The sequence below is a fragment of the Mytilus californianus genome, unplaced genomic scaffold, assembly GCF_021869535.1.
Source record: "Mytilus californianus isolate M0D057914Y unplaced genomic scaffold, xbMytCali1.0.p SCAF_2, whole genome shotgun sequence".
Taxonomy (NCBI): domain Eukaryota; kingdom Metazoa; phylum Mollusca; class Bivalvia; order Mytilida; family Mytilidae; genus Mytilus; species Mytilus californianus.
The window spans coordinates 44,106,789-44,133,308 of NW_026262668.1; the positions used below are offsets into that span (position 1 = coordinate 44,106,789).

Here is a 26,520-nt window from a genome sequence, read left to right on the forward strand (position 1 = left end):
CGCAGTTTTTAAATGGCATCCATAAACCAAAAATTACCAATGGATTGACTGACAAACAGAGCGGTCAAATATGATGTAGGTATGTGGAATAACATGTTAATGTGTTCAAATGACATTTGGTTCCACTTTCACTATCTCAGGTTCCGAAGTTCAGTGAGCTGCCAAATTGGGGTTAAAAAAAATTCACATGAGCTAACAGTATCCAAATCTTTAAAACTTAGTCCACATCTGTACAATAATAAATGCTTCCAAAATTTTATCCATATTCATGGAAGCCAAAGTGGGTTAACTCTGTTTTCGGAGGATAAAACAAACTAAACTGTGAGCTATTGCTGACAAATGAAACGCTTGCTAATTAATATTTGATAAACTGTTATTTGATGATTGATGAATGTGAAAACGCATTATACAGTATTTAATGCTTGATTCCAAATATTTAAATTATAATGAAAAACTATGTATAAACACCACTAGTTCCACCAAGATAACAGAAATTCAGTTATTTGATGAAGTTATTGAAGATTCACAATTACTGAATCATCATCTTATTCAGTTAGAACTATCACAGATATTAGTTTGGAAGAGAAACAAATGTTCAAATATGAAATGTATGAAACTCATTAATTTTGAAACTCCAGATACAACTATCCGATGTCTACATTGTCATATGAAGCAGAAGGTGTCAAACCTCACCTTGTAAACAACAGCCATGTTGAAAGCAAGAAAAACACAACATACACTCTGTATATAACTCAACTGCAGAATTTCTAAAATCTCAAAACCACTCTTTACTGTTTGAAGATCCTGATCCTGATCCTTTTGATGATTTCATGTTGGAGGTTGAGACATTCCTAATTCAACATGATAAGAAAAGTAAAATCTTCAAAATCTATAGAAAGCCATTGGCATTGTGCAACGCACTTAACTTGTTCAATGCAGAATATTTTAGCAACAATCATCATGATATTGAGTTCGAATCAAAACAGATGGCAGTTTCACAGAGCAAGAAATGTTCTAAATATGAACTGAATGAAACTCATTTATTTTGAAACTCCAGTTAATTTTGAAACTCCAGATGTCCTCGTTGTCGTATGAAACACAAGGAGTCAAACCTCGCCTCTTCAATAACAGCCATATTGAAACTCAACTGACAGAATTTCTAAAATCTCAAAACCAGTCTTCACTGTTTGAAGAATCTGATCTTTTGGAAGATTTCATGTTGGAAGCTGAAACATTTCAAATTCAACATGACAAGAAAAACTAAATCTCGAGAAGACCATTAATTGGCATTGTAAACCAACTTAAATGAGCAATGTAGAATATTTTGTTAACCGTATTTTACAAATATAATTATTTTCTGTTCAATAACTTGTTGATAAAAAAGAAAATATGAAAAAAGAAAAATGTATATTAAATATTTTGCTCTCTCTACTGTCTTTTGAGCATGAAGAAGCTCCTGTCCTGGTTTTGTATGATGCCATGATGGGTGGCCTTGGGCTATTTTATGCACTTTGGTCGGTTTGTTGTCTCTTTGACACATTCCCCATTTCCATTCTCAATTTTATTAAAAGTTATAGGTGTCTAAAAAAATCTTAAACACAACCTGATCCTAAATGTAGGAAAAATTCTATATTTTTTTTCATATCAAGTTTGATTTTCATATAACTCTACAGCTATCTCAATTATATATTGATCTTACAGAGTGCCAGGTTATTTTGGTAGTTTTGTTCATTGATATCAAATTTAAAGATTTATTTAATAGATAAACAAAGCTAGGATTTTCAGTTCAGACTAAATTCAGATAGTCACCTTTCAAAATGTGTATAATTTTTCAAATTAACTTGGATTTTGACAAAACTCTACAGCTATCTCAATTTTATATTGATCTTACAAAACACCAGGTTATGTGGTAGTTCTATGTATTTCTATCAAATCTAAAGATTTTATCAATAGGTAGAACAAGTTGCTTTCTTTCAAAAAAGAAAAGCAATTCGTGAACCGAGACTGCAGTCACAAAAAAAAATGTTGCTTATTTGTTTTTGCTTTTGCTAAATTTATAATAATTCAATGTGAGATGCAAGGATTTAAAATCATTGTGAATTAAAACCATGAAACTATTTTTTAAACTATAGTTTAGATAGTAATTTATATATGTTCATCCCTCACTTGGTGCTCACATGTTGCATATAATTATCATAAATGTATACACTGGTAAACCCTGTGGGACATAATATAACATTATTAATCATATTCTATAAAGAAATGATCAATTTAGTTTCAGTTAAACCTTCATAATTTTAATGAATATTCCCTTGGTTTGTTAGTATCTATTAATGAATTAAATATTTTTGACCAAATTTGTTTTTTTTCTGTTTTCCGATCAATACATTTCCGACCCAAGATAGATATTTTTAACAGAAATATAGTTTGTAAATTTTCATTTTGCTTTCCAACATTTAATCAGGCTTACTGGAAATACAAAATATCACGTGGTAAACGTTTACAAATAATGAATTTATTCTGGGACATGATAATTTTATATTGTCTGTATACTATTCCCAGGTTTATTATCACTATACACAATAGTGCGTTATATATTAAATACTACACACACAACTCGTGCAGGGACTGTCTCAAAACATATATAGTTGTGTTATCATCACACTTAATATTTTTAAATAAACATTCACATTAGAACGCATATGTTCTGTCAAAAGGCTAATAGGTTGGAATATATAAATGATTTTTTACTGCAATTTAGCTAAACTTTCTAACTTTCCGATCTATAAATAAACTTTGATCATTGAAATATACAATGTTATGTGGTAGCATATCTGTGGAGGGACGGTATCAAAAAAATAAATAACAAACTGCATAAATGATCAAAAATTTTCAAGATGTTCCGAGAATCTTGATCTCTCAATCTATAAATAAACTTTGATCATTGAAATATACAATGTTATCTGGTAGCATATCTGTGGAGGGACGGTATCAAAAAAATAAATAACAAACTGCATAAATGATCAAAAATTTTCAAGATGTTCCGAGAATCTTGATCTCTCAAGGATAAAACTCACCTTTCTGGTCGAGCACAAAATATGGTCTTTTCAGACTCTGAGCAGTTTGTAGTTTACAAGGAGTTCCTATGGGAAATTTCATTTTCTATATTTACAGAAGTGCAACCTATAACAAGTGGATTTTTAATGCACTTAATATCTGCACCTTCTGTATCATAGCATAATCAATATAGTGTTCAAAGATTTATCATTTTCAAATAATCCATTTTAATAAGTGGTTATCAATTTTACTTTCAACAAATAAAAGGCTTAGAAAAAGGACAAAAAATTAAAAAAAAAACATGTTAAATGATCCTCAGATATTTCTTAGTTTAAAAATTTGTTTCGTAGGTTTTCCAATATTTAACAAAATCTGTGAAGTGTTTTCTCCGTTGAACAACTGAGTCTTTTCCCAATAATCATGTTGTCAATTATGACCATGAAACTCAATTCAGAATTCTTTGTATGTAATGTATGATACGCATAAACTTTATGTATGAATTTGAAGTCAGATTCACAATTGTATTAATAACTGATTTTCTGTAGGAAGAGATTCAACTTCCATTCCCTTATGTATGTATAAATTTTATCCTAATTTGTTTCTTGCAAAACATGTATATTGCATGTGTGTTTTTCTCTATAACATAATATTAAGATACTTAAGGATGTAAGCCTCTGAGGAGCCAAAAATTTCTAGAATTAAACTTTTTTCCTTAATCTGATCTTTGGGTTTATATGACTGTAAGAAAGTAATTGATGACAAAAAATCATATGATGGTGCACCTATTTTTTTGCTACGGCCATTTGAAAGTACCCTATTCTTAATGATTTTCCCATATTTCATCAATTTTTACCATTTTTGGGCTATTATTATGAAAAAAATCACAGTTTCACAAATAAACTTTGTTTCGTACTTTTACTTAAGATGAAGTAGACCAATCTGAATAAATTTAATTTAAAAAAACTATAGGTTGGTGTTAACAATAGAAAGTTTTATAAATTTTTTTTTGTTTTTTTCGTGTCAAATTGACCATGCTCTCAATTTTGAAAATTTGGGATTTTTCTCTTTTTTTTTAGAACAAAAAGCATATTATTTCAACTTCTTTGCTATAAATGATTGAAAAAAAAAGATATCTAAGAATTTTGAAAAGAATAAATTGATATGTGATGTACATATTTTTGGTTAAATCATTTCTCAACATTTTGGCTGATGACCCCTACAGGATTGGTTGTAAAATTTGAAAATTTTATTACTCAAAAGCTACTTATTGTAAGTACACATTTTTTTACAGAGTTTAGTTTGATTATAATATTTTTTAAGTTCATTAATATTTTCTGCTTGTATCGCATGTTTTGGAAATAATTCCAGAACGAGATTTCAACAAGTCTGAAACACCAGAAGAATACATCCTTTAAAACAAACAATGTTGACATATTGATTTTGTTTTTAGGCCTCAAGTTTTAAATGCATTATATGATATAAATATGTTAAGTCATGATGCAACCCTTCCTAAGAAATCTCTAATATAAACACATAAAACCAAAACCAACAACAAAATTGATGTATTTTAAAGATCCTGAGAACTTTGACATGATTCAACATAAAACCAAAGTACTTAACGCTAAGGTTCTATCAATTTTGTGTCAATCTATATTTGCTGTAAAAATTACGAAAACATGTAAAGTATAATTCAATGGTATTATTTTTTTAAGATTCATAACTCCTTTTTATATCATCCACTACAAAATATTGCCTCTTATGATTCTTATCATTCCATATATAATATAAGCACATTTATAAAAAATATAAAATCATTTGGTACAATATGTTCAGGTCTTGAATTCACATCCATCATTCAGTTTAAAATATAAGTCTTTATACATAATCTCAAATGAATTTAAAACAAGTTTTGTGTCCATAGTACACAGATGCCCCACTCGCACTATCATTTTCTATGTTCAGTGGACCGTGAAATTGGGGTCAAAACTCTAATTTGGCATTAAAATTAGAAAGAACATATCATAGGGAACATGTGTACTAAGTTTCAAGTTGATTAGACTTCACCTCAATCAGAAACTACCTTGACCAAAAACTTTAATCTGAAGCGGGACAGACAGACGAAAGGATTGATGGATGGATGAACCAACGAACGGACACACAGACCGAAAAAAATAATGACCCTCTACAATCGTAGGTGGGGCATAAAAAAATTTCTTTCAAGGAGATAAATGATAAAAACAAACACAGTAAACAAATATTAATATTATTTCTAAATTACATTATGAATCAACATTATTTGTATAAAAAACAAAATAAAAAATGTCTTATACTATGTCAACTTCTTAGTAATACATTCATTATATAGGTACATTGTTGAAATATATAAAATGTATTAGAATATGAAATAAGAATAACACTTTATAAATTTACTTTGGTGCATCCAAAACACTTTTCTGGATTTATCTTCATCAGGAATTCTCAAACCAAAATATTTTGAAAGTCATGACGTATAAATATTTTATCTTATGAGCTTCATAAACAGGATGAAAAGCTTTCCTCATGTCTAGCAGCAAAAAAAAAGATTTTAAATTGCATGTTGCTTACTCAAGTTGTTGCATTGTTGTTTTCTTCTATTTAAGAGGTCTTTGGTCTCTAAGATAGAGACACGAAATGCAACCTCCACAAGGTTAACCAAGTGATTAATGTAAGTCATGATGATAATCTAAATACTAAATGTTGTTTTAAAATACAATGAGATTTTAGTTGTCACATATCATTCATGTACTCTTATAAAATGGGCTTCTGCATGAAATGAGAAAAATATGAAATTTACTAAAATTTTTAATGTTGATTATGTTAGATGTAGGACACAGTGATCAAGCTCTTAAAAAATAAACTTTACTGTGAAAAAAAAACAATAAAAAAACCCATTTATACAGCATGATGTATTGACTCTTCATAAAGCTTTTGATTTGATTTTGAGCTGATTTGATTGGTTTTGAAGATTTGATATGATGGGTTTTGACGATTTTACCTTTTACAAAAACTTGAGCATGAAATACATTATATTTAACTCAAGGTAGTGAAGCAGACGGCCCTTATAAGATAATCAGTATGGTTAAACATCAATAATACACAATAATGAAAGATGCAATACAATACTTAAACACAATCAAGGGAAATCTAAACAGACAATGTAAATATATTTTCAAGTAATAAAAAAATCACATTTAACCTTACAATCTTTAATTTACTTAAATATATCTGCTTTAGTGTTTTCCTCTCTAAGAATGACTTGTCTCCCCTTGAAAATGTCAAGCTGCTTAATTTTCCTATTGGAACTGCACTTGTCATCACACAAAAATAATACATTCAAAGATTATAGAAATTGAGAAAGCACAGTTTTTAATTTGAAAAAGAGAACCATTAAATACCTTGGTACAAAGAAGTTAACAGATTCATAAAAAAAAACATTAGTTTTAAAAAAAATAAAATCTTGATGTATCTTTATATGAAAAATCTTAAACATTAAATTAAATATTTTGAAACATGACAATAACAATTACTTAAATAGTTCAAAAATATACAAATTATCTGATGCTAGATTTTTAAAAGCCAATTATCTTGAGGATATTGAAGCTGTAAATGAAATGAAATTTCAATTTGTTTCCTCTTCTTTTGGTTTCACTTTGATTGTTTTGTCTTTGGTAGGATCCATAAAATCTTTCCCTGATATATCATTGAAATTTATACACTCTTTAATGGCGTTGTTGGGTACCTATCAAAATAAGAAATAATATAATGAATTCATAATACTGGCAATTATATTGTTATTTCTCTTACAATGTTGATCTGTTACATATATTTCCTGCATAAAGAGTGCAATTTGAAAAGCAAGACTATGAATGCACTATCTTAGTTGGCCTATCAAAGTGAGATATGAAATTGCCACAATCTGGTATTTGTATGGAAAGACTGCTTTTTATCTGTGGCAAAATTTTGTTTACTTTCTGTTTTAGCTATCTTCTGCATTATCATTTACTCAATCATGGTCGAAATAAAGAAAGGGGGACTTATAAAACTGTACAATGAAAGTCATAATTGCCAAAACATCAAATTCTCCCAAACTGAAGTCTCATATTTGTCTGTGTCTCATCTGATGAAAAGTTTGGCATGGCTTAGTATCTATACATCCCGCCATTGTGTAATGGTGCTATGGTCAATTTTGTATTCTTGTCTTTCATTTTTGCTTATGTACTTCTTCTATAAAAGTTTCTATATGCAATTCTGTTTTTCTTTGTTAAAATAGTTATTTGTTTTCAAGATTACGACACAATGTTGACTGCTATACCCCAATTTTTGACATTTTTACCTATTATGTCTGTTTGTTTTGCTCACACACGGATGTCAATATTATGGAATTCTATGTGACTGTCATACAAGTGAGAGGTTTAGCTAGCTATAAAACCAGGTTTAATCCACCAATTTCTACATAAGGAAATGCCTGTACCAAGTTAGGAACATGACAGTTTGTTTTCCAGTTGTTTGATGTGTTTGAGCTTTTGATTTTGCCATTTGATGAAGGACTTTCCGTTTTGAATTTTCATTGGAGTTTGGTATTTTTGTTATTTTACTTTTTACAATAATATAGGCCACACAAAGAGAATTTACCATGAGAACTTTGTTTTACAACTCCTGCACGAGCAATGTAAATTATTTGATATTAACTCTTGTCATATAATTTTAATATTAATAGTAAATTTGACAAAAGGCTGGTTTATTATTGTATGAAATAAAATAGCATGTGTTGATATCAAGAATAAAATTTTCATTGATATGAAACCTATAAGTATCTTGACAGCATACAATTAAAGTATAGCAGTCAAGCAGATGATGATGATGTTGGATGGCTGCTTAACATCCAGCGGGCAGTCAAGCAGAGACAGTGTCCTCAGTGGTCAAGTGGTCTTAGTATTTAATTTACAGTGATCACTTGCCTGTCAACAATGAGGTTTTGAGTTTGAACCCTGTTCATGGCATTTCAATTGATATTTTATAGTGTGTCTTTTTATGTTGTAATGTTACAGTACTGTTTCAGGTTAGGGTGAAGGTTGGCGCCTGTTAAAACGTTTAAAACCCGCTGCATTTGTATGCACCTGTCCTAAGTCAGGAGCCTGTTGTTCAGTGGTTGTCGTTTGTTGGTGTGGTTCATAAGTGTTTCTTGTTTCTCATTTTCTATATAGATTAGACCATTGGTTTTCCTGTTTGAATTGTTTTACACTAGTTATTTTGAGGCCCTTTATAGCTTGCTGTTCGGTGTGAGCCAAGGCTCCGTGTTGAAGGCCGTACTTTAACCTATAATTGTTTACTTTTTATACATTGTGACTTGGATGGAGAGTTGTCTCATTGGCACTCATACCACATCCTCTTATTAATATTGTGTGTAGGATTGCCAGTTTTCCTCCACCTTTAAAAACTGATCACCATGACATAGCATATACGAAAGCAGTGTAAAATACCAACAATAAACAATCAAGCAGAATGACTGTGACTTGTACCTACCTTTTCTAATGGTGTATAACATGGATGATGGTGTTTTATAGTAGGGTCATTACTCTTCTTGTTATAAGCACATAAAAATGCCCATCGTCTGTACTTGCTATCATTGGCATTACTTGTATGTAACAAGTTGGAATGGAAGAACAGGGCATCACCTATTAACATCAATTATATACATGACTATACATTTAATTAATAGATGTATAATTATAAATGCCAATTCAGATATGTTATAAACGAGTAAATGAATAAAACGGTGCTTATTAATAGTGGAGGTTAGACAAACAAAATATTTACAAACATATTTAAACAAAAATTACAAAGCAAAAAGAATGGACTGTAAACTAACACCCAGACTTCTCATCACAAAGTGTTTTATTGCGAACCCAATGAAAGTTTTCCAAAGTGCCATCTCTATCTTGACCAGGTATTTAAACTTTTGTAAGTTCACCTGTCCTATTGAATGAATACAATAGTTATTTTTCTCTGTGTAGTTTATTCACTGGGACCTTTAAATTTTTTCTAAGAGAAATCTATCACTCATTGATTAATTTACCTGAGTAAAAAATATTTCTTATATATAGACAAAAATACTTTTTTTATACTCATTAACTGCGTGTGATGATGTATTTATTCAATATTAATAATATATTTTCATTCAGTATATAAACATTGATTCAATCATAAAAAGTTGATTTCAAACAAAAGTTTTATCAATGTTCCTATTGAAATTTGATTTTTTTTTGTCTAGAAGATCTTCATTTGAACATCATAATTTTCAAGTTTTTATTCATGTCAAACAAATTTTTTTTTTAAAAGGAACAATGTTGAAAGTTTTGTCAGAAATCAACTTTTTATGATTGAATCAATGTTTATATTAAACTGAATAAAAATATATTATTAATATATTATTAATTATAACATAAATCAACACTAACATGTTTAACCCCGCCACATTCTGTATGTATGTGCCTGTCCCAAGTCAGGAGCCTGTAATTCAGTGGTTGTCGTTTGTTTATGTGTTACATATTTGTTTTTCGTTCATTTTTTGTACATAAATTAGGCCGTTAGTTTTCTCGTTTGAATTGTTTTACATTGTCATTTTGGGGCTTTTTATAGCTGACTGTGCGGTATGGGCTTTGCTCATTGTTGAAGGCCGTATGGTGACCTATAGTTGTTAATTTCTGTGTAATTTGGTCTCTTGTGGAGAGTTGTCTCATTGGAAATCATACCACATCTTCTTTTTTATATTTTATTAATGTTTCAACTTTGTATCACTGTTTACATTCAACCGATTGAAAATATATTATCAATATTGAATAAATATAACATCACATGCAGTTTTGATTATAAAACTTGGATGGAGAGTTGTCTCATTGGCACTCATACCACATCTTCCTATATCTATTTTCCTCTATTTACAAGATTTTTTTTTTATTCAGGTAAATTAATCAATGAGTGATAGATTTCTCTTAGAAGAAATTTAAAGGTCCCAGTGAAAAAACTACATGGAGAACAAACTAGCTATTGTATTTATTCAATAGGACAGGTGAACTTACAAAAGTTTAAATACCTGGTCAAGATAGAGATGGCGCTGTGGAAAACTTTCATTTGGTTCGCAATAAAGCATTGTAGAAGATTGATTTTCTAAGAAGAAAACCTGAGTTCAATACCAGTCTTTGTGGGTTGATGCATTTCAATCATTAGTTTCCTGGACTGTTATTCTTTTTGGCCATGGTATTGTCTTTTACATTTAAGAGTTTTTAATTGTCCCTTAGTATCTTCTCCCTCTTTTTTCTTTGTTTTACACAGATTAGCAATAACAACTTAAGGAAAAAACAAACTAGAGGCTCTAAAGAGCCTGTGTCGCTCACCTTGGTCTATGTGCATATTAAACAAAGGACACAGATGGATTCATGACAAAACTGTGTTTTGGTGATGGTGGTGTGTTTGTAGATCTTACTTTACTGAACATTCTTCTTGCTTACAATTATCTCTATCTATAATGAACTTGGCCCAGTAGTTACAGTGGAAAATATTTTGTAAAAATTTACAAAAATTTACAAAATTTATGAAAATTGTAAAAAATTGACTATAAAGGGCAATAACTCCTTCAGGGGTCAATCGACAATTTTGGTCATGTTGACTTATTTGTAGATCTTACTTTGCTGTACATTATTGCTGTTTACAGTTTATCTCTATCTATAATAATATTCAAGATAATAACCGAAAGCTGCAAAATTTTCTTAAAATTACCAATTCAGGGGCAGCAACCCAACAACAGGTTGTCCGATTCATCTGAAAATTTCAGGGCAGATAGATCTTGACACAATGAACAATTTTATCCTCATCAGATTTGCTCTAAATGCTTTGGTTTCAGAGATATAAGCCAAAAACTGCATTTTACCCTATGTACTATTTTTTAGCCATGTCGGCCATCTTGGTTCGCGGGCGGGGTCATCGGACACATTTTTTAAACTAGATACCCTAACGATGATTGTGGACAAGTTTGGTTAAATTTGTCTTAGTAGTTTCAGAGGAGAAGATTTTTGTAAAAGATTACAAAAATTTACAAAAAATGGTTAAAAATTGACTATAAAGGGCAATAACTCCTTAAGGGGTCAACTGACCATTTTGGTCAAGTTGACTTATTTGTAGATCTTACTTTGCTGAACATTATTGCAGTTTATCTCTATCTATTATCATATTCAAGATAATAACCAAAAACGGCAAAATATCCTTAAAATTACCAATTCAGGGGCAGCAACCCAACAACGGGTTGTCCGATTCATCTGAAAATTTCAGGGCAGATAGATCTTGGACTGATAAACAATTTACCCCATGTCAGATTTGCTCTAAATGCTTTGGTTTCAGAGATATAAGCCAAAATCTACATTTTACCCCTATGTTCTATTTTTAGCCATTGCGGCCATCTTGGTTGGTTGGCCGGGTCACCGGACACATTTTTTAAACTAGATACCCTGATGATGATTGTGGACAAGTTTGGTTAAATTTGGCCCAGTAGTTTCAGAGGAGAAGATTTTTGTAAAAGTTAACGACGGACGGACGACGACGACGGACGACGATGACGGACGACGACAGATGACGACGACAGACGGACGATGGACGCCAAGTGATGAGAAAAGCTCACTTGGCCCTTTGGGCCAGGTGAGCTAAAAAATGGACAATGGGATGCAAGCCTACAATTTTCCAGTGTATATTTCAAAGAGAAATAATTTGATTGTAAAAAATAAAATGTTAAGAGCAGTCAAACAGAAAACTTTGAAAACCGACCCAGAGAGCTCTTTCTAATATTTTAAAAAGCATTTTCATTCTTTCAAGTATTTTTTTACATGTCATGAAACTGTCATTACCATTACAAAGTCCTTGCCCTTGGTGCAATGTATATCAAATTGGAACAGTGCATGCATATATATAATAAGCAAATTTTTTTTACAAATGAATGAAATATCAGGAATACCTGGTTCCATTTCTACATATTCTAATTTCAGGACTTTTTTCAGTTGATTAACCCTCTCCATATCAGCCCCAGTCTGACCTCCAACCATAATATGTTCTATTCTGCCACAATTCTGTGATCCCCGTAAAATCTAAAATTTTAGAAAATTAAAGAAATAAAAATCTAACTAAGACACTCAAAAACAGCATTTGACACTTTCCTTCTGTAACTTAGGTAAACTGACCATGACTTTAGTTATAGCATATGCATCAGCAAATATGCACAGCAAAGGCAAACATCAAATTTTATTTTTTAACAGGAGTGAATTCTAGTTTCAACATAAGACGAATTTATTTAGTTGTTTTTAAAATTGATCTCATGCAAGAGAATTGTTGAACCGATGTCTATAAGATTTTGGTTATAAAATTTAAACTGAAATAAAGTTAATACCTGTAAACATCCATTCTCTTTTGTAATTTTGTCTATTGCAATAAAAACTGTCATCATATCTGGGTACAAACAACCATTCTTATACCAATATCTAGAATAAAAAAAATAAATGGGGAATGTGTCCATGGGACACAGATGATGCCCCCGCTTGCATATAACGTTATAAAGGGACATAACTCAAGAACTGTAAAAGTGACGCTACCCAAATTTGTACTTGATCTGAGTTTTGTGGTAATAAGCATTGTTTATAAGTTTCAAAATATTTAGTTGAGACAAACTTAAGTTAGAGAAGGGAAACGAAAAATTCAGCAATTTTTCCATTTATAACGGGGCAAACTCTAGAATGGTAAAAGTGACGCCACCAAAATTCGAACTTGATCTGTGTTTTGTGGTAATTATGCATAAGTTTCATAACATTTTGTTGAGGCAAACTAAAATTAGAGAACAGAAACAAGTATTTCAGCATTTTTTCCATTTGTAAAGGGGCATAACTCTAGAACACAAAAAGTGACGCCACCAAAATTCAAACTTGATCTGTGTTTTGTGGTAATAAGCACTGTGGATAAGTTTCATAACATTTGGTTGAGGCAAACTAAAGTTAGAGAACAGAAACCAATTTTGGGAAGTACGTACGTACAGACGTATTGACGTACAGACGGACAAGGGTAAAACTTAATGCCCCCTCCGCTACGGCGGGGGCATAAAAATAATATTAAAAATATAACAAAATTTATTTCAAGAATATGAGAATTCTTATTATCATTTCTGAAATTTTACATGACAGGAGGTATAAGGACCAAATGTCGTACCAAAGAACACACTTCAACAACTGGGCATTGCCATGAAGAGCAAATAATAGCATTTGGAAAAAAAAATTGTGACTATGACGATTAAGGCTGATAGTTAATAATAAGATGGACAACCTGACTGACAGGTGGATGGGTAAAAAACAATACAACCTCTTTAGCTTTCTAGCATAGTAAACAAACAAAAATGTATGGATATATGTAAAAGAGACAAAAGTCTATCAACTCAAAAAGTTTCTGACAAATAAATAAATTCCAAAATAGACAAGTGTTAAATTAAACTCTGTAGTAAAATGCCCATTGAATTGGTCACATCTCTATCATTTAGTATTTAAGGATAGTTGTCTCAATGGCAATCATACCACATCTCCTTATTCCTATATACTGTAAATTCAGTAATTTTTGCTACCATTTATTTTTGCGATTGTTGAATAATGTACAACTAAAGACTTTGGCAAAACCACAAAATTAAATATCCACGAAAATACAAGTTTCATCAATCCCTGAAAATTGGTACCCACGAAAAATAAATGAATCCACAGTAGCCCGTTTCACAAACCTAGGTCTATGTACATTGCCAAAAATGGAAACTCCTACATTTGGGACTAGACTAGTTGGAATTCGTGACAAAAACCTCTATTTTGTTGATCTTGTTTTTTGTATTATTGATCATTTTTTCTGTTTACAGTTTCACTCTATCTTCTTATTTTTTGCCCAAAACACAAAGGGTAAAAAAAATAATCATTTAAGGGTTATCATTCCTATTAATTCCTATAAAGTCTACTAACAATTTCAGCCAAAATTTACTTATTTGCAGATCTTTTCTTGCAGATCACCTTTGATATTTAAAGTATATATCTACCATGTCTACTATTAAACTATATAGTTTGGTAACGACCAAGTGTGGTTATATTTGGCCCAGTAGTTTCAGAGGAGAAGATTTTTGTAAAAGTTAACAGATGACAACAACAATGCCAAGTGATAAGACAAAAATGTGGGATTAATTATTGCGATTTCAGATAATTCTGCATACAAATAATACTATCAAAATTCAAAATATGAGTTTTGTTGTCGCGATAAAAAAATTCCCATTGCAATTTCTGCAATATTATAAACAATTCAATCATATCTGAGTTTACACCAGATGACATCATCATATCAGTACAAGCTGTTTCTTTTGTGAATATTTAAAGTGGAAAATTCTGTTGAGGACTATATACCTTTCTTAAAACAAATAAAAAGACAAATCTTTCTCTTTTTATAATATATCATAAAACCACACACTTGACTGTGTAGTTTTATAATATATCATGCATAAAAACCACACACTTGACTGTGTATTTTTATAATATCATAAAACCATACACTTGACTGTGTGTTTCAAAGATTTTACCCATAATCCTGGTGCCACAAATGGCTGCCTCCTGTGAATGGCTCTTTCATCATTAATTTTGTATGATAATGGTAGACCTCTCCACCAAGAAGCTGCAATGAACAATGAAATCTTCATTCAAATTCTAAACAAAATGTACTTCACTTATGGATTACTAATAACTTATTTATATCCAGTCAATGAAGTACATTAAATTCAATAGTATGTGATAAATCAAAAATTCAAACTGCAAAATTCTTAAATTTCAAGCAGCATCATTAAAGGTTGTCTGATTGTCCAGGAAAAGTGAAAGTCATTTCCTGTTAAATAAAAGCTCCAGGAAAGCCGCCATTTTAAATTCTGTACTTAAATCAAAAGTAACATTTTTCACCTTTAAATCTCCTTTTTGTAAAGTTTAATGTCATTGTGAAGTGCAAACAAACCTTAAAAAAAGTTGATAGGTGAACTCAATTTGCCTCAGTAAAACAGATGTATCGATATATCTATATAGTATAGATGGACACTGTAAATTTTAAATGTAAATGTGTAAAAATATGTTTATATGTATATATTGTGTCTTAAAAGTCTCTCATAAATCTTTTTAAGATTGGTGTATACATTGCAAATGTTATAAATGTTTTATGTTTATTTCTGTGAATCTTATTTTATGTTTGTATGTGGTGAGACTATAATAAAATATTGAATCTTGAATGTGAACCTGTATCACTATGGCCAAACTTAAAATGCAAACCCATTATCCCCTAAATGATAATTACCTTTTCACATGTATTTACAATTTTCTCACACCTTCCTACCATGCCAGTAACATCAGAACCTGGATGATTCCAAAGAGCCATCATGCTTTCTCTCCCTTTACCATCTGCAACCTTAAACATGTATATGCACATTTTATGGTTTAATTTTCACAGCTAAAACATATATTAGTTCTTTGTGAATCCCATAAAAGTTTTCAAATATCATGGTCAATTTGAAGACTATTAAGCAATTATGATGAAAATGGAGAATATTTTTATAATATATCATTCATGATCATGTCATGATGAGGAACCTTAAAATAATTGACAGTATATGCAGGTGATGTGTTCATCTGGTAGCAAACTTTAAGACAGATAGGATATGGAAAATACATTTCAGCCTATATAGTGTAAGTCCCCATCAACTAAGGGGAAGAAGACCTTTAATGTACTCTCTTATATGGAAAATAAGAATTCAGAAACAAATTTTGTTTTTTTGAAGTAAATTACCTTATAAAAACAGTTCATGTGTGAATGTTCTTTGGGCCATATAATGGCAATAATTATGAATGACAAAAACAGCAGCATGTTCACTTGTATTCTTTAATTATTCATAAAACTGACTAAAGTAAAATGGGGTTTTCACAAATCATGTTCATGATGTATGTTAAATTCCCATGAATAGTAATACAGTATAACAAAGTTCTAAAAATACCCCAAAAGCATGCTTTCTGATTGCATTGTTATCTTCTAATGCCACCTTTACTTTCTCTAGCTCATCATGGTCTAGAAGTCCTCTGAAAAAAATTCTGATTATTTAAGGCTTTCTGGAATTGATATTTTAAGATACAAAACTTTGCAAGAACCAGAAAAGTGCCACAAAATATGCAGCATGTCATGGAAAACTTTACATATAACAGCTTATGTGTTTTCTCTTATAAATTGTATATACATGCAGTGAAACCCTAATAAAAAACTGTGACTCTTTTCAAGAAAAATCTTACAATATAAATTATAGTAAGTTACAATGACATATGGCTCCAACATGGTCAGATCTGACCTGAAAACCTTCGGGGATCAGCGGGCCACCTGTGACTTTTAACCTTAAAAAATGTTCAAATATGACTATCTAAAATTTGCCTAAAAGTGACATGGCGAAATGACCTAATTTTAAAAGTGATCTTTTGACCTAAGAGGGTACCCTGATATAAATTCCTTACTAGAGCCCCTGACATATGAATACTTTTTCTTGTAAGAATCTTTAGAGAGCCACATGCAGTCCATGCAGTCTGAACCTTTTCTTAGCTGAAGAATCGTTTGAAATAGACTTAATATGCTACACAAGAACAACTTCACAATACAGGTAAACAATTTTTTCTCACAATACGTATATTGAATATACAGTAAAAATTGTCTAAATTATCAACACTAAGAGTAGAATCAGCATGGCTTATTTCAAACTTCCATTGATTTTTCAAAAATAAAATGGGATCATGATCAACAGAGTTTTCGAGAGGATGAATAAAGTTCAGAGACTTTAACTCGTTTTTTTTAGGCATATTGTTCAGTTCTTGTCTCACTGATACAAAAAAAATCGACTCAACATGTAGTGTGAAGAAAATTCTATCATTGCCCAATTTGTTTAGCAAACTATTGCCTGTTTCATTTATATGTTGTTTTGTTGTTATTATTTAAATTTGGACTAAGCTTTGAGACTTAACTTACTAATGAGCTTTTCCAGGTTAAAAAAAAACATAATAACCCTTCAACATTACCTGAGATCAACACCAGTTTATCATGGAGTTATGTTGCTCCTCTTTAGCTTTCTATATGTAGTGTTTATTTGGACTTGTTTGTAGATTTTTTTGCTGCCATGGCATTGTCAGTTTCTCTTTGACTAATGAGTTTTTAATGTCCCTTTGGTATTTGGCTTTCTATTTTTCTTACATGTACTTTTGTTTTTTTCCAGTTTAATTTTTGGGTTTAATTCCCAAATAGTTTAATGAAGGATGTGATCGTTTTTTTCAACAAAAAAGAGATTTCAAGTCAGATGTTATAAGCACCCGACATTTACTTTAATTCTTCTAATAAAGTTTAAATCATCCATGATGGATGACAAACAATATAGACCTTTTCAAAGGGGTAGGCCAGGTAAGACCCCTTTTTGGCCCCAAAATATAGCATTTCAAAAATTTGTTCAAAATGTAAACTTTCAGCTATTTATTAGAAAGTAAAATAATTTTATTACATTAATATGGGCTGTTTTTGACATTACACTGCACATTCAACAGGTACTAGCATCATTAATGCACGCAAAATTACTCAAATGATAAATCTTCACAATTTCAGCATTAATAGATGGTTTTTGTCTTAAATGGAAGTGGCCAAACTTGTGTTCAGTCTGAAAATTTAAATATATATTGTATTTGATGATGATACATAACATATATAAAGGTTGAGACTGAACACGAATGAGGCCACTTCCATTTTAGACAAAAACCATCTGAAAAGTGACCTTTTGTGGCAATATATTTGATAGATTTTTCATATTTAAGCTTGAATTTGGGCATCTTTAATTATCAAATCAGTTCAAATCTTTTACATAAACTAACTAAATCAACTAAGGAAGATACTTAAGTGTTTAAAAAATGTCAAAAATCTTTCATCAGACATGTGTCAGATGTACTTCAAATTTTAGGCCAAAATAAGCCCTGACAGAACCTTCTCCTTTATTTTTACTGGTTTGTTGCCTCATTCATGTGTCATTACAAGTATTTTTTCTTTACATGTGAACTTTATAAATATAAGTTAATTTTCTAAGTGTTACTGCTACTGTTATCCTTATTTTAAGATAGACCTGTCTATTCACTCCTACTTAGACCTGTCTATTCACTCCTACTTACCTTACCATAATATACCCATGTTCTTCAAAGTTTTCCTTCATTTTATCTGACGGTTGAAAGTCAGGTGAATACTGGAAATCTATAACAAAGTGTTCTCAACAAATAATTGAATCAAAAGATATTTCTAATTCCATAAATACAATTTTATTTGTGAATTCAGTTGTCTGTATAAATATATAACTTTTGATTCATTAATTATTATTCGTGGGGTACCAATTTCGTTGGTAAATTTATTCATGAATTGAAATGTTTAACGCAGTACAAATTTTCTATAAGCTTGTATGCAAACTATGGAAAACCACTAAATCAAATATCCACAAAAATACAATTTTTACTCAATCCACAAAAAATAAATTAATCCACAGTAACATGGATTAGCTATTCTTATGTGTACTTCAATTACCAACATGACCAATAAATATAGTGTTATGTCTCTTTTTGTGTTTTTGTCAATTAAGAGTACAGTACATGATTTATGTGTGTGGCAGAGAAAAATGAAAACAACACTCAACAAATTACACGAGTACCAAGTGCTTTTCTGGATTTACCCTCATCAGGAATGCTCAAAGCCAATTATTTGAAAGCCAAGAGGATGTATAAGAACAGCAACAGTTGAAAAGCTATATGACCAAAAACGACGTAAAAAAATAGATAACAACATAATTTATAAGGTTTTACATTCACCTTTACCTTCTGTGCTGGATGCCAACAATAAAAAGAAAATTAAATTTACTGCAAATTCAAGATTCAATGCATGCATATAATTGCATCAGTAAAAAATTTGAATTCAAAATAATGTGTGATAAATTATTGCAATTCCTGAACATGCTGAATATGACAAAGTGAAATATTTTTGCACAAAAAAAATGTGAGTTTTAGTTATTGCTATGTTTATTATACATATTTCACAGTGATTGCAAGTGAGCAGTACTCCAAGATTAGATGCTGATTCAGGATTTTGAAAAAGGGGGGACCTTGGGCACTAAACTAGGTAACGTTTGGAGTGAGACATGAAAAAAACCTATGCATTAACCATATATATCTACTTCCATAAGGGGGCCCTGGCCCCCTGCCCCCTTGTTAACACTTCCTCTGAAGATATACAATGTAGAGTTGACATAATAAATTGTGATAGCCTGACTGAGACCTATGGACTTATCACAATAGGATAACTGAATCTTGATATGGTCTCATTCATAAAAGACTGCCATGCATTTTAATGAAATCCAGGGGCATAGCTATGAATCCAATAAACTGTAGGCACAAATTGCAGCAGGGGGTCTTTTTTGGCATTTTTAGTTACAAAATTTTGTGTACAAAAAACGTAAAATTTACTGGTAAATTAATTTTGTCGACTCATGATAATATACATGAATAAAAGTTTGAAGAATTATAAATAATATTACAATGACATCTGACTGATGAATTAATGCAGTACAGTGGGAAATCTAAACTGAAAAAAAATTACAATATGCATTGCCCAGCGTAGATCAGCATAGCCCTTTAATTAAGCAGTACATTTAGTATTTTCATATCTATTTCTTTCTGATTAAGGACAATTGATATTCAGTCAATTGATAGTACATATTGACGATCCTACATTAAAAAATAGGCACATAAACACTGAGACTACTACAAAACATGTATATAATAATACTATCCTTTGGGCTGGGCATCGACAATTCATCTTTTGATTCTTAAACCTCCACCCTCCCTCTGCCACACAAAACATATACACACACACAGTCGATGCCTAATGCAGAAGTTCGGTTCTGTTCATACTATCTAACAAAGTTAAAGAAATTCATATTTTCTGATATCCTGTACTGTAAAATCTCTACCTGCTTAGGAATTTGAATAATTACGGTCAATACATGTAGATCTGAGAGTAATCGAAGTAACTGAAAGCTAGTTAATTGTTTGATTGCTAAATGTCCAGTGGCAAATAGTTCATGCATGTTCAGGACAAAAACAAATTTACAATAAATATAACAGGTAGGTCCTGTAATAGGGGTCGTCCAGGATGAAGGTATGGAAATCTGGAAATGCCATTGAAAAATGAGGGTTTAATGGATAGGGACAGAAAGTTTGCCTTTCAGTAAACCACCTACAGACCCCACAAAGAGATGTTGCAAGTGTTCTTACCGTGCAGAGAGTGTGACATTCTCTCTACACCAGGCATTGAATTTAACGTCCCAATTCTGACCAGACGTGACTGCGTATTTATACATCCCGCACAGCCAAACGGACACCCCACTTTGATGAGGATTTTATTGTAGGTTGAATGAAGACCAAGTGGAAAGCTAGTTGAAAGCCAACATAAACTAATAAAAATTCTACTTTTGGATATTAAAAATGGTGATAACTCACAAAGGAGATATACTAAAATCTTGGAAATTAATAGAGACCTTCATTAAGTCCCAGGAAACAACATATTTAAATTTGAAAAAAATTTGTTAAAGCGTTTTCATGTTATTGTGCGGACACTGTTTGGCAGCCGCCAAACCACCCAGCCGCCCTCCGTATATCACCATTTTAATAACCGATATTTCCTTCGAAAATCCGGTTAAAAACAATCATGTATCTAAGAATAAAATGTCAGGGTTTTGAGCATGTTGAGATTCATTCAAGTATTTGTTGATAGAAGTGAAATGATCTGAACCAAAGTTCTAGTTTTTAGTTTCTATATAAGCAGGAATATATAATCCTATCCAATACTCCATTCACTAAGGATGATAGACTAGTGTACAAATGACATTTGATAATTAAAGAGTTTTGGCGACTTCACATGCATTTACAGAAAACGTTGTAATTATTTTTTTAATAAAAGAAATATATATAATTTGACAATCAACATCAGAAAGCAACTGCACTTTACTTCTAGCAATATACAGCGAGGTGGAAATTATTTTTTTTAATAAAAAAAAAATATTTGTGAAAAATTATGTTTAGGCACGTGCCTAAAGTGACTAACGACAGCTACGCTACTGAAATCAAATGTACAATCTGAGTTTAAATTGTATAAATACCTGCAGATGTCATTTTCAAACTGAAATGGAGAAAAGAGTATTTGTTTCATTCATGTGTGTATAATAATAATAATAAATGAGGGTTTATTTGATAGGGACAGAAAGTTTGCCTTTAAAACAAACCACCTACGGACCCCTCAAAGAGTTGTTGCAAGTGTTCTTAACGTGCAGAGAGTGTGACATTCTCTCTACACTAGGCATTGCATTTAACGTCCCAATTCTGACCAGACGTGACTCACGGTGACTGTGTATTTATACATCCCGCACAGCCAAACGGACGCCCCACTTTGACGAGGGTTTTATTGTAGGTCGAATGAAGACCAAGTAGAAAGCTAGTTGAAAGCCAACATAAACTAATAAAAACAATCATGTATCTAAGAATAAAATTTCAGGGTTTTGAGTATGAAATTTTTGAGCCAAATAATATAATATTTTGGAAAATGATAATTACAATCTTAACCAATTTGATAAAAATTGTGGTTGTGCTTACAATTTTAAGAAAAGAAGGAGACAATTGCCAGAAATTTCAGCATGTGATACATATTCATATACACAAATTCACTACAAACCATTGAAAGTCTGAAATGGCCTATATTTGTACTCGACTGTACTGATTTTTACTCGACCAGTCTGAATTGGTCTGCAATTTACTTGATTATACTCGACTATAGTCTGAACCATACTTAACAGTCTGAACATGTACTCGACCACACTCGACCAGTACTTAACCATTTTATTTGCGTCTGAGCCATGCTCGACCTAGTCTGAACAATGCTCGACCTAGTCTGAACCATACTCGACCTAGTCTGAACTATATACTCGACCTAGTCTGAACCATACTTGATCAAGTCTTAACCAACCTAGACATATTTTTTGTATCTATCTATTGTGTTTCATCAATTTAGGAACTGTTTTTAACAGCTATTTCCCCTGGCTAGAAATTTGAACAACAATTTGAAATTTAAAATGTATTCAATATGGCATTGAAACCAAAATTTCACAATAAACATAATATAAATTCAACACCATATTCATCAACACTTACATATATATATATCACCTTTAAAATAAAAATAAAACAAGCTGATCCAATAATCTCAAAACTGAATTGTGACTAATATTTTCAATGTTATTCAAAATTTTTTGAATGTTTCAGATATATTTTATTGTTACTGGACAATTTTCACCATTTACTTAAGCCTTGTATAGATTTATGGTGTCAGTTGAGTTTAGTTAATAATGCAGTGAACATTTTTTTTATTAAAATATATTTAGAATAGTATACAGAATGGTATATAAAGCAATTTTAACTTAATAAATTTAAAAGATCACACCTTTGTTTTGTAAAACCAAGAATTTAATATAATCATGACAATAGAACTTCCGTAGCAATCCTTGATAACCATTTAAAAAAGGAAATGTGTTCCAAAGTTGCAATAAAAATTTATTTCAATTAAATTTAAATAACTTTTGTCAAAATTAAAGACATGGCATACAAGAAGAACTTTAATAAGGTTAAATACCTCAGTACATGTGTGTTTTACAGGTAAAAAGAAAGCCCTATTTTTCTTAAACTCGTGTATTACTTATCTAGTGAATTCAAAAGTCCTTGCGATTTAAGTTTTACAGGATGTTGCAATTTTTTACTGAATGTTAATTAGAAATTAATTCTCTCTGACCAGGTGTGATCTTTTTAATGAGTTTCCCCAAGCAGGAGGTATTACTTTATACTTTAACACTATTCAGAATTTTTTTTTATTTATTTCTTTAACTTTTATATCCCTTTTTGATATATATTATATATAATATATCCCAAATTATAATAATAGATATATTTCTAATATAAGGTTAAACAATTTCATTGATTTTTTGGCTGTTGTTAACTCATTAAAAAGATAATTATATAACTATTGTATGTAACCATAAAACTTATGTAGTTTTTCTTTAGGAATTAAGGAAAATAAAGTTTAAAAAAAAAACAACACATGCCAACCAAGAAGCACCTTAATAAGGTTTTATTACCCTCAGTAGAGGTGTGGTATTTAGGTAAAAGAATCTTTTTTTTAACAAAACTCTAAAACTTAAAATTAATATAATTAAATTATTATATAAGATAACTTGATTTAACTTACTATCTCTATTTGATAAATCTGAGAATCATGTAAGGATGTAAAAATATGTTTTTATATATATCTTTAATTTATTGTGGCTGTTATCATGTCAGAAAAAAAGAAATTAATTTTAACAGCTAAAATTAAAAAAAAGTAGAGGTTATTTGGTCAAGTATGGTTCAGACTGGTCGAGTATTGTTCAGACCTTTGGTCGAGTATGGTTTAGACTGAAAAAATAGGTCGAGTACAGGTCGAGAATGGGTTAAGACTGTTTCAGACTGGTCGAGTAATAGTTCAGACTATTTTCAATGGCAAAGATAAGGGTCAAGTACAAATCAGTATGGTCGAGTATGGTTAAGACTGGGGTCGAGTAATGTCGAGTAAAATTCAGACCAATTCAGACTGCTCGAGTAAAAATCGGTACAGTCGAGTATAGATATAGCCCATTTCAGACTTTTACTGGTTTGTACGTAGTGAAATGTACCAGTCATACATGCATGTATAATTTCATAAACAGTCAGGGGACTTACTTAAATGAGTGATTTTCTAAATCACTGATTCAAGTAACATTATGTCCATAAAGGTTGGAAGTAAGAGTTGTCTTTCTTTAATAATCACCTATTTTAGTAGTACAAATTAATCACTAGACTAAGTGATTTAATTTTATTGTAGCTTTAAATATAGAATACTAATGATCCAGGGACTAATTATGTTGCTAAAATTATCAGAACCAACATCTGTGTTGATAGGATGACCGGGTCATGTCAGGTGATGACCTTGTACTAAATCTAGGATAATGACATAAAAATCACTTGTTTAAGTATCATACCTCAATTACCTTCCAAAAAATCACTTCTTTAAGTATCATTATTTTAAAAAACCCCACTAATTTCAACACCCCGAACAGTGAAATTTTAACATTTTTTCAACTAAAATAGAATTTGCAGCTAAATGATTCCATCAAAGACATAAACCTTGCTGCTTAAAAGAAGCAAAAAGTTCATTTTTTTCAATTTTACTAATGAAAAGATATTATCTAAACCTATGTGTTTAAAATTTTGGTAAAACTACTAAATCACAATTTGTGACAAAACTTTGAATTCGCTACTTAAATAAGTGATTTAAAAATCACTTATTTCAATAAGTCCCCTGACTGATAAATACATACCTATTCTTATGGACATTATATTAAACATGATAAATGCAAAACATAATGACAGATACTTAAAAGCTAAAGGTATTATGAGCATGCGCGCATGCTCACAAAATGAAACCCTCTGGGATTTACTGTAAACTTAATTACATTTAAAAGTAATCTTCGTTTACATGTTTTAAAAACACTTTCATTTTTATTCAAACATTATATTAACAGTGTCCTCTCATACTTCTTTATTCAAAGGACTTCAAAATTTTATATCCTGGGGGCCAAACCCATATTGATTTGATCTGTATTTGGGGAAAAGTCAAGCTTAAATTTTTACTTAAATAGTTTCTTTAATAATCTTAACAAAAGTATTTGAATTAATGAAGAATATTAACTGTAAAAGTTTTAACTGATTGTGATTAGATTTTATATTACAACTGTTTTCCTTTTGATCTTGTAATTTATGAAGATTTATGAAATGTAAAATTGTTCATGCAATTAATCTATTTAGAAATATACATTTGTTCTGTGTTTGTTGTCTCCCTTTTTTTTTTTATAAATTTTCCTCATTTAATTTTAGTTTTTGTAATATTTTCTAATCAATGGAAATCACTAAACCATAATCATTTTGTACACTTTTAGTTGCTCTACTCCCTTGGGGTGTCATAATTGACAAATAAACAAATGTTTGTTGTTTATTTGTTTGCATAAATGTTGTATCGAAATTAAATACCTTGGTTTACTGTAAATTGGTAAAGATTTGTCAAATTTGTCATTGTCCTTAGATCAATAATAATTTGCATTGTCATTGAAGCACTGAGTATTTAAACGGCTTGCAATAAACAAAATTTGAAATTATGAAAAAAGTTTATAAAAACAGTTAGGTCATCAGTGAGTGATTCATGTCATAAATTAAGAGGCACCCCTCAGACTGCAGTATAGAAATACAAAAATATGCAGGTTGGGAACAACCCCTCAAATGAGGAATAACCCCCTCAAGGCAATGACTATCCCTTTTTATGAGGGGTTAATTTCAAGTGACAATTTTTTTTTGAAAAACCACTTCTGAGTACAACATGTACAAAAGGGCACAGATTTATATTGTTTCCAGAAATTTTCCCCAAAGAACAAAAATAATCTCTGGTATCATTTTGACAGAATATGCCCATGGATTTTGGAATATTCATGGACTTCAGTCATCTTTATTATCGAAAATAAGATGACCAGTTTCTTTTAGAAAAGTTGTTCCAAATAATTTTTCCCTGAAGCTTTGAAATTAAAACAGCTAAGTTTTCAATTTTAGTTTTCTACAACAGCAAAATAACCCCTTGTCTAAGGGAAAGTCCCTGATTAAAGGGATATTCCTAGGCTGTGTTTGGATATACGCCTAAGGCAGCCTATGGTTACCCATAGGTATCTTTGGGTACCAATGGTTTGATATTTTGATATATAGAATATCAAACCAAAGGTACCTATGGATAACCATAGGTCACCTCTGGCGTATATCCAAACACAGCCCTAATATGGGGGGTTGTTCCTGTTATGTCATTCGCTCATTGACATTTGTATGTACATTCCGTCATTCGGGAGGTAGAAACCAAGGGATAACCATATTTTTATATCCCAGTCAACCCTTGAGGCTTAGTGTCAACTTAAATTACAACAACACATTGTCACTTTAAATGAAATACTGACAAGTTAGAAATACACAACGCTTACGATATAAACAGCAAATTAACAAATAGGTTCACAATCAGCTGATAGGAGAGGGTAACAATAAAATTGGGGTCGCTCACGGTTTTTCGGTGTATTATTTCCGGAAAATACACAATTTTACCTTTTAACTAGGTTGTCTACGTGACATTATAAATGAA

The 26,520-nt window shown here is 30.9% G+C and overlaps 1 protein-coding gene across 1 annotated transcript; it reads right to left on the reverse strand.

Moving 5' to 3' along the window:
- Positions 1-5,303: 5,303 nt before the first annotated feature.
- On the reverse strand, positions 5,304-26,422 carry LOC127727994 (L-proline trans-4-hydroxylase-like). The gene is made up of 10 exons (XM_052235147.1): positions 26,366-26,422; positions 21,392-21,411; positions 18,363-18,441; positions 16,175-16,256; positions 15,481-15,591; positions 14,726-14,817; positions 12,527-12,617; positions 12,098-12,227; positions 8,620-8,771; positions 5,304-6,835 (listed from the first exon to the last, which is right to left on the reverse strand). Exons 2-10 carry the CDS (start codon positions 21,402-21,404, stop codon positions 6,716-6,718), a joined length of 870 nt encoding a protein of 289 aa, XP_052091107.1. The 5' UTR covers positions 21,405-21,411; positions 26,366-26,422; the 3' UTR covers positions 5,304-6,715.
- Positions 26,423-26,520: the final 98 nt, after the last annotated feature.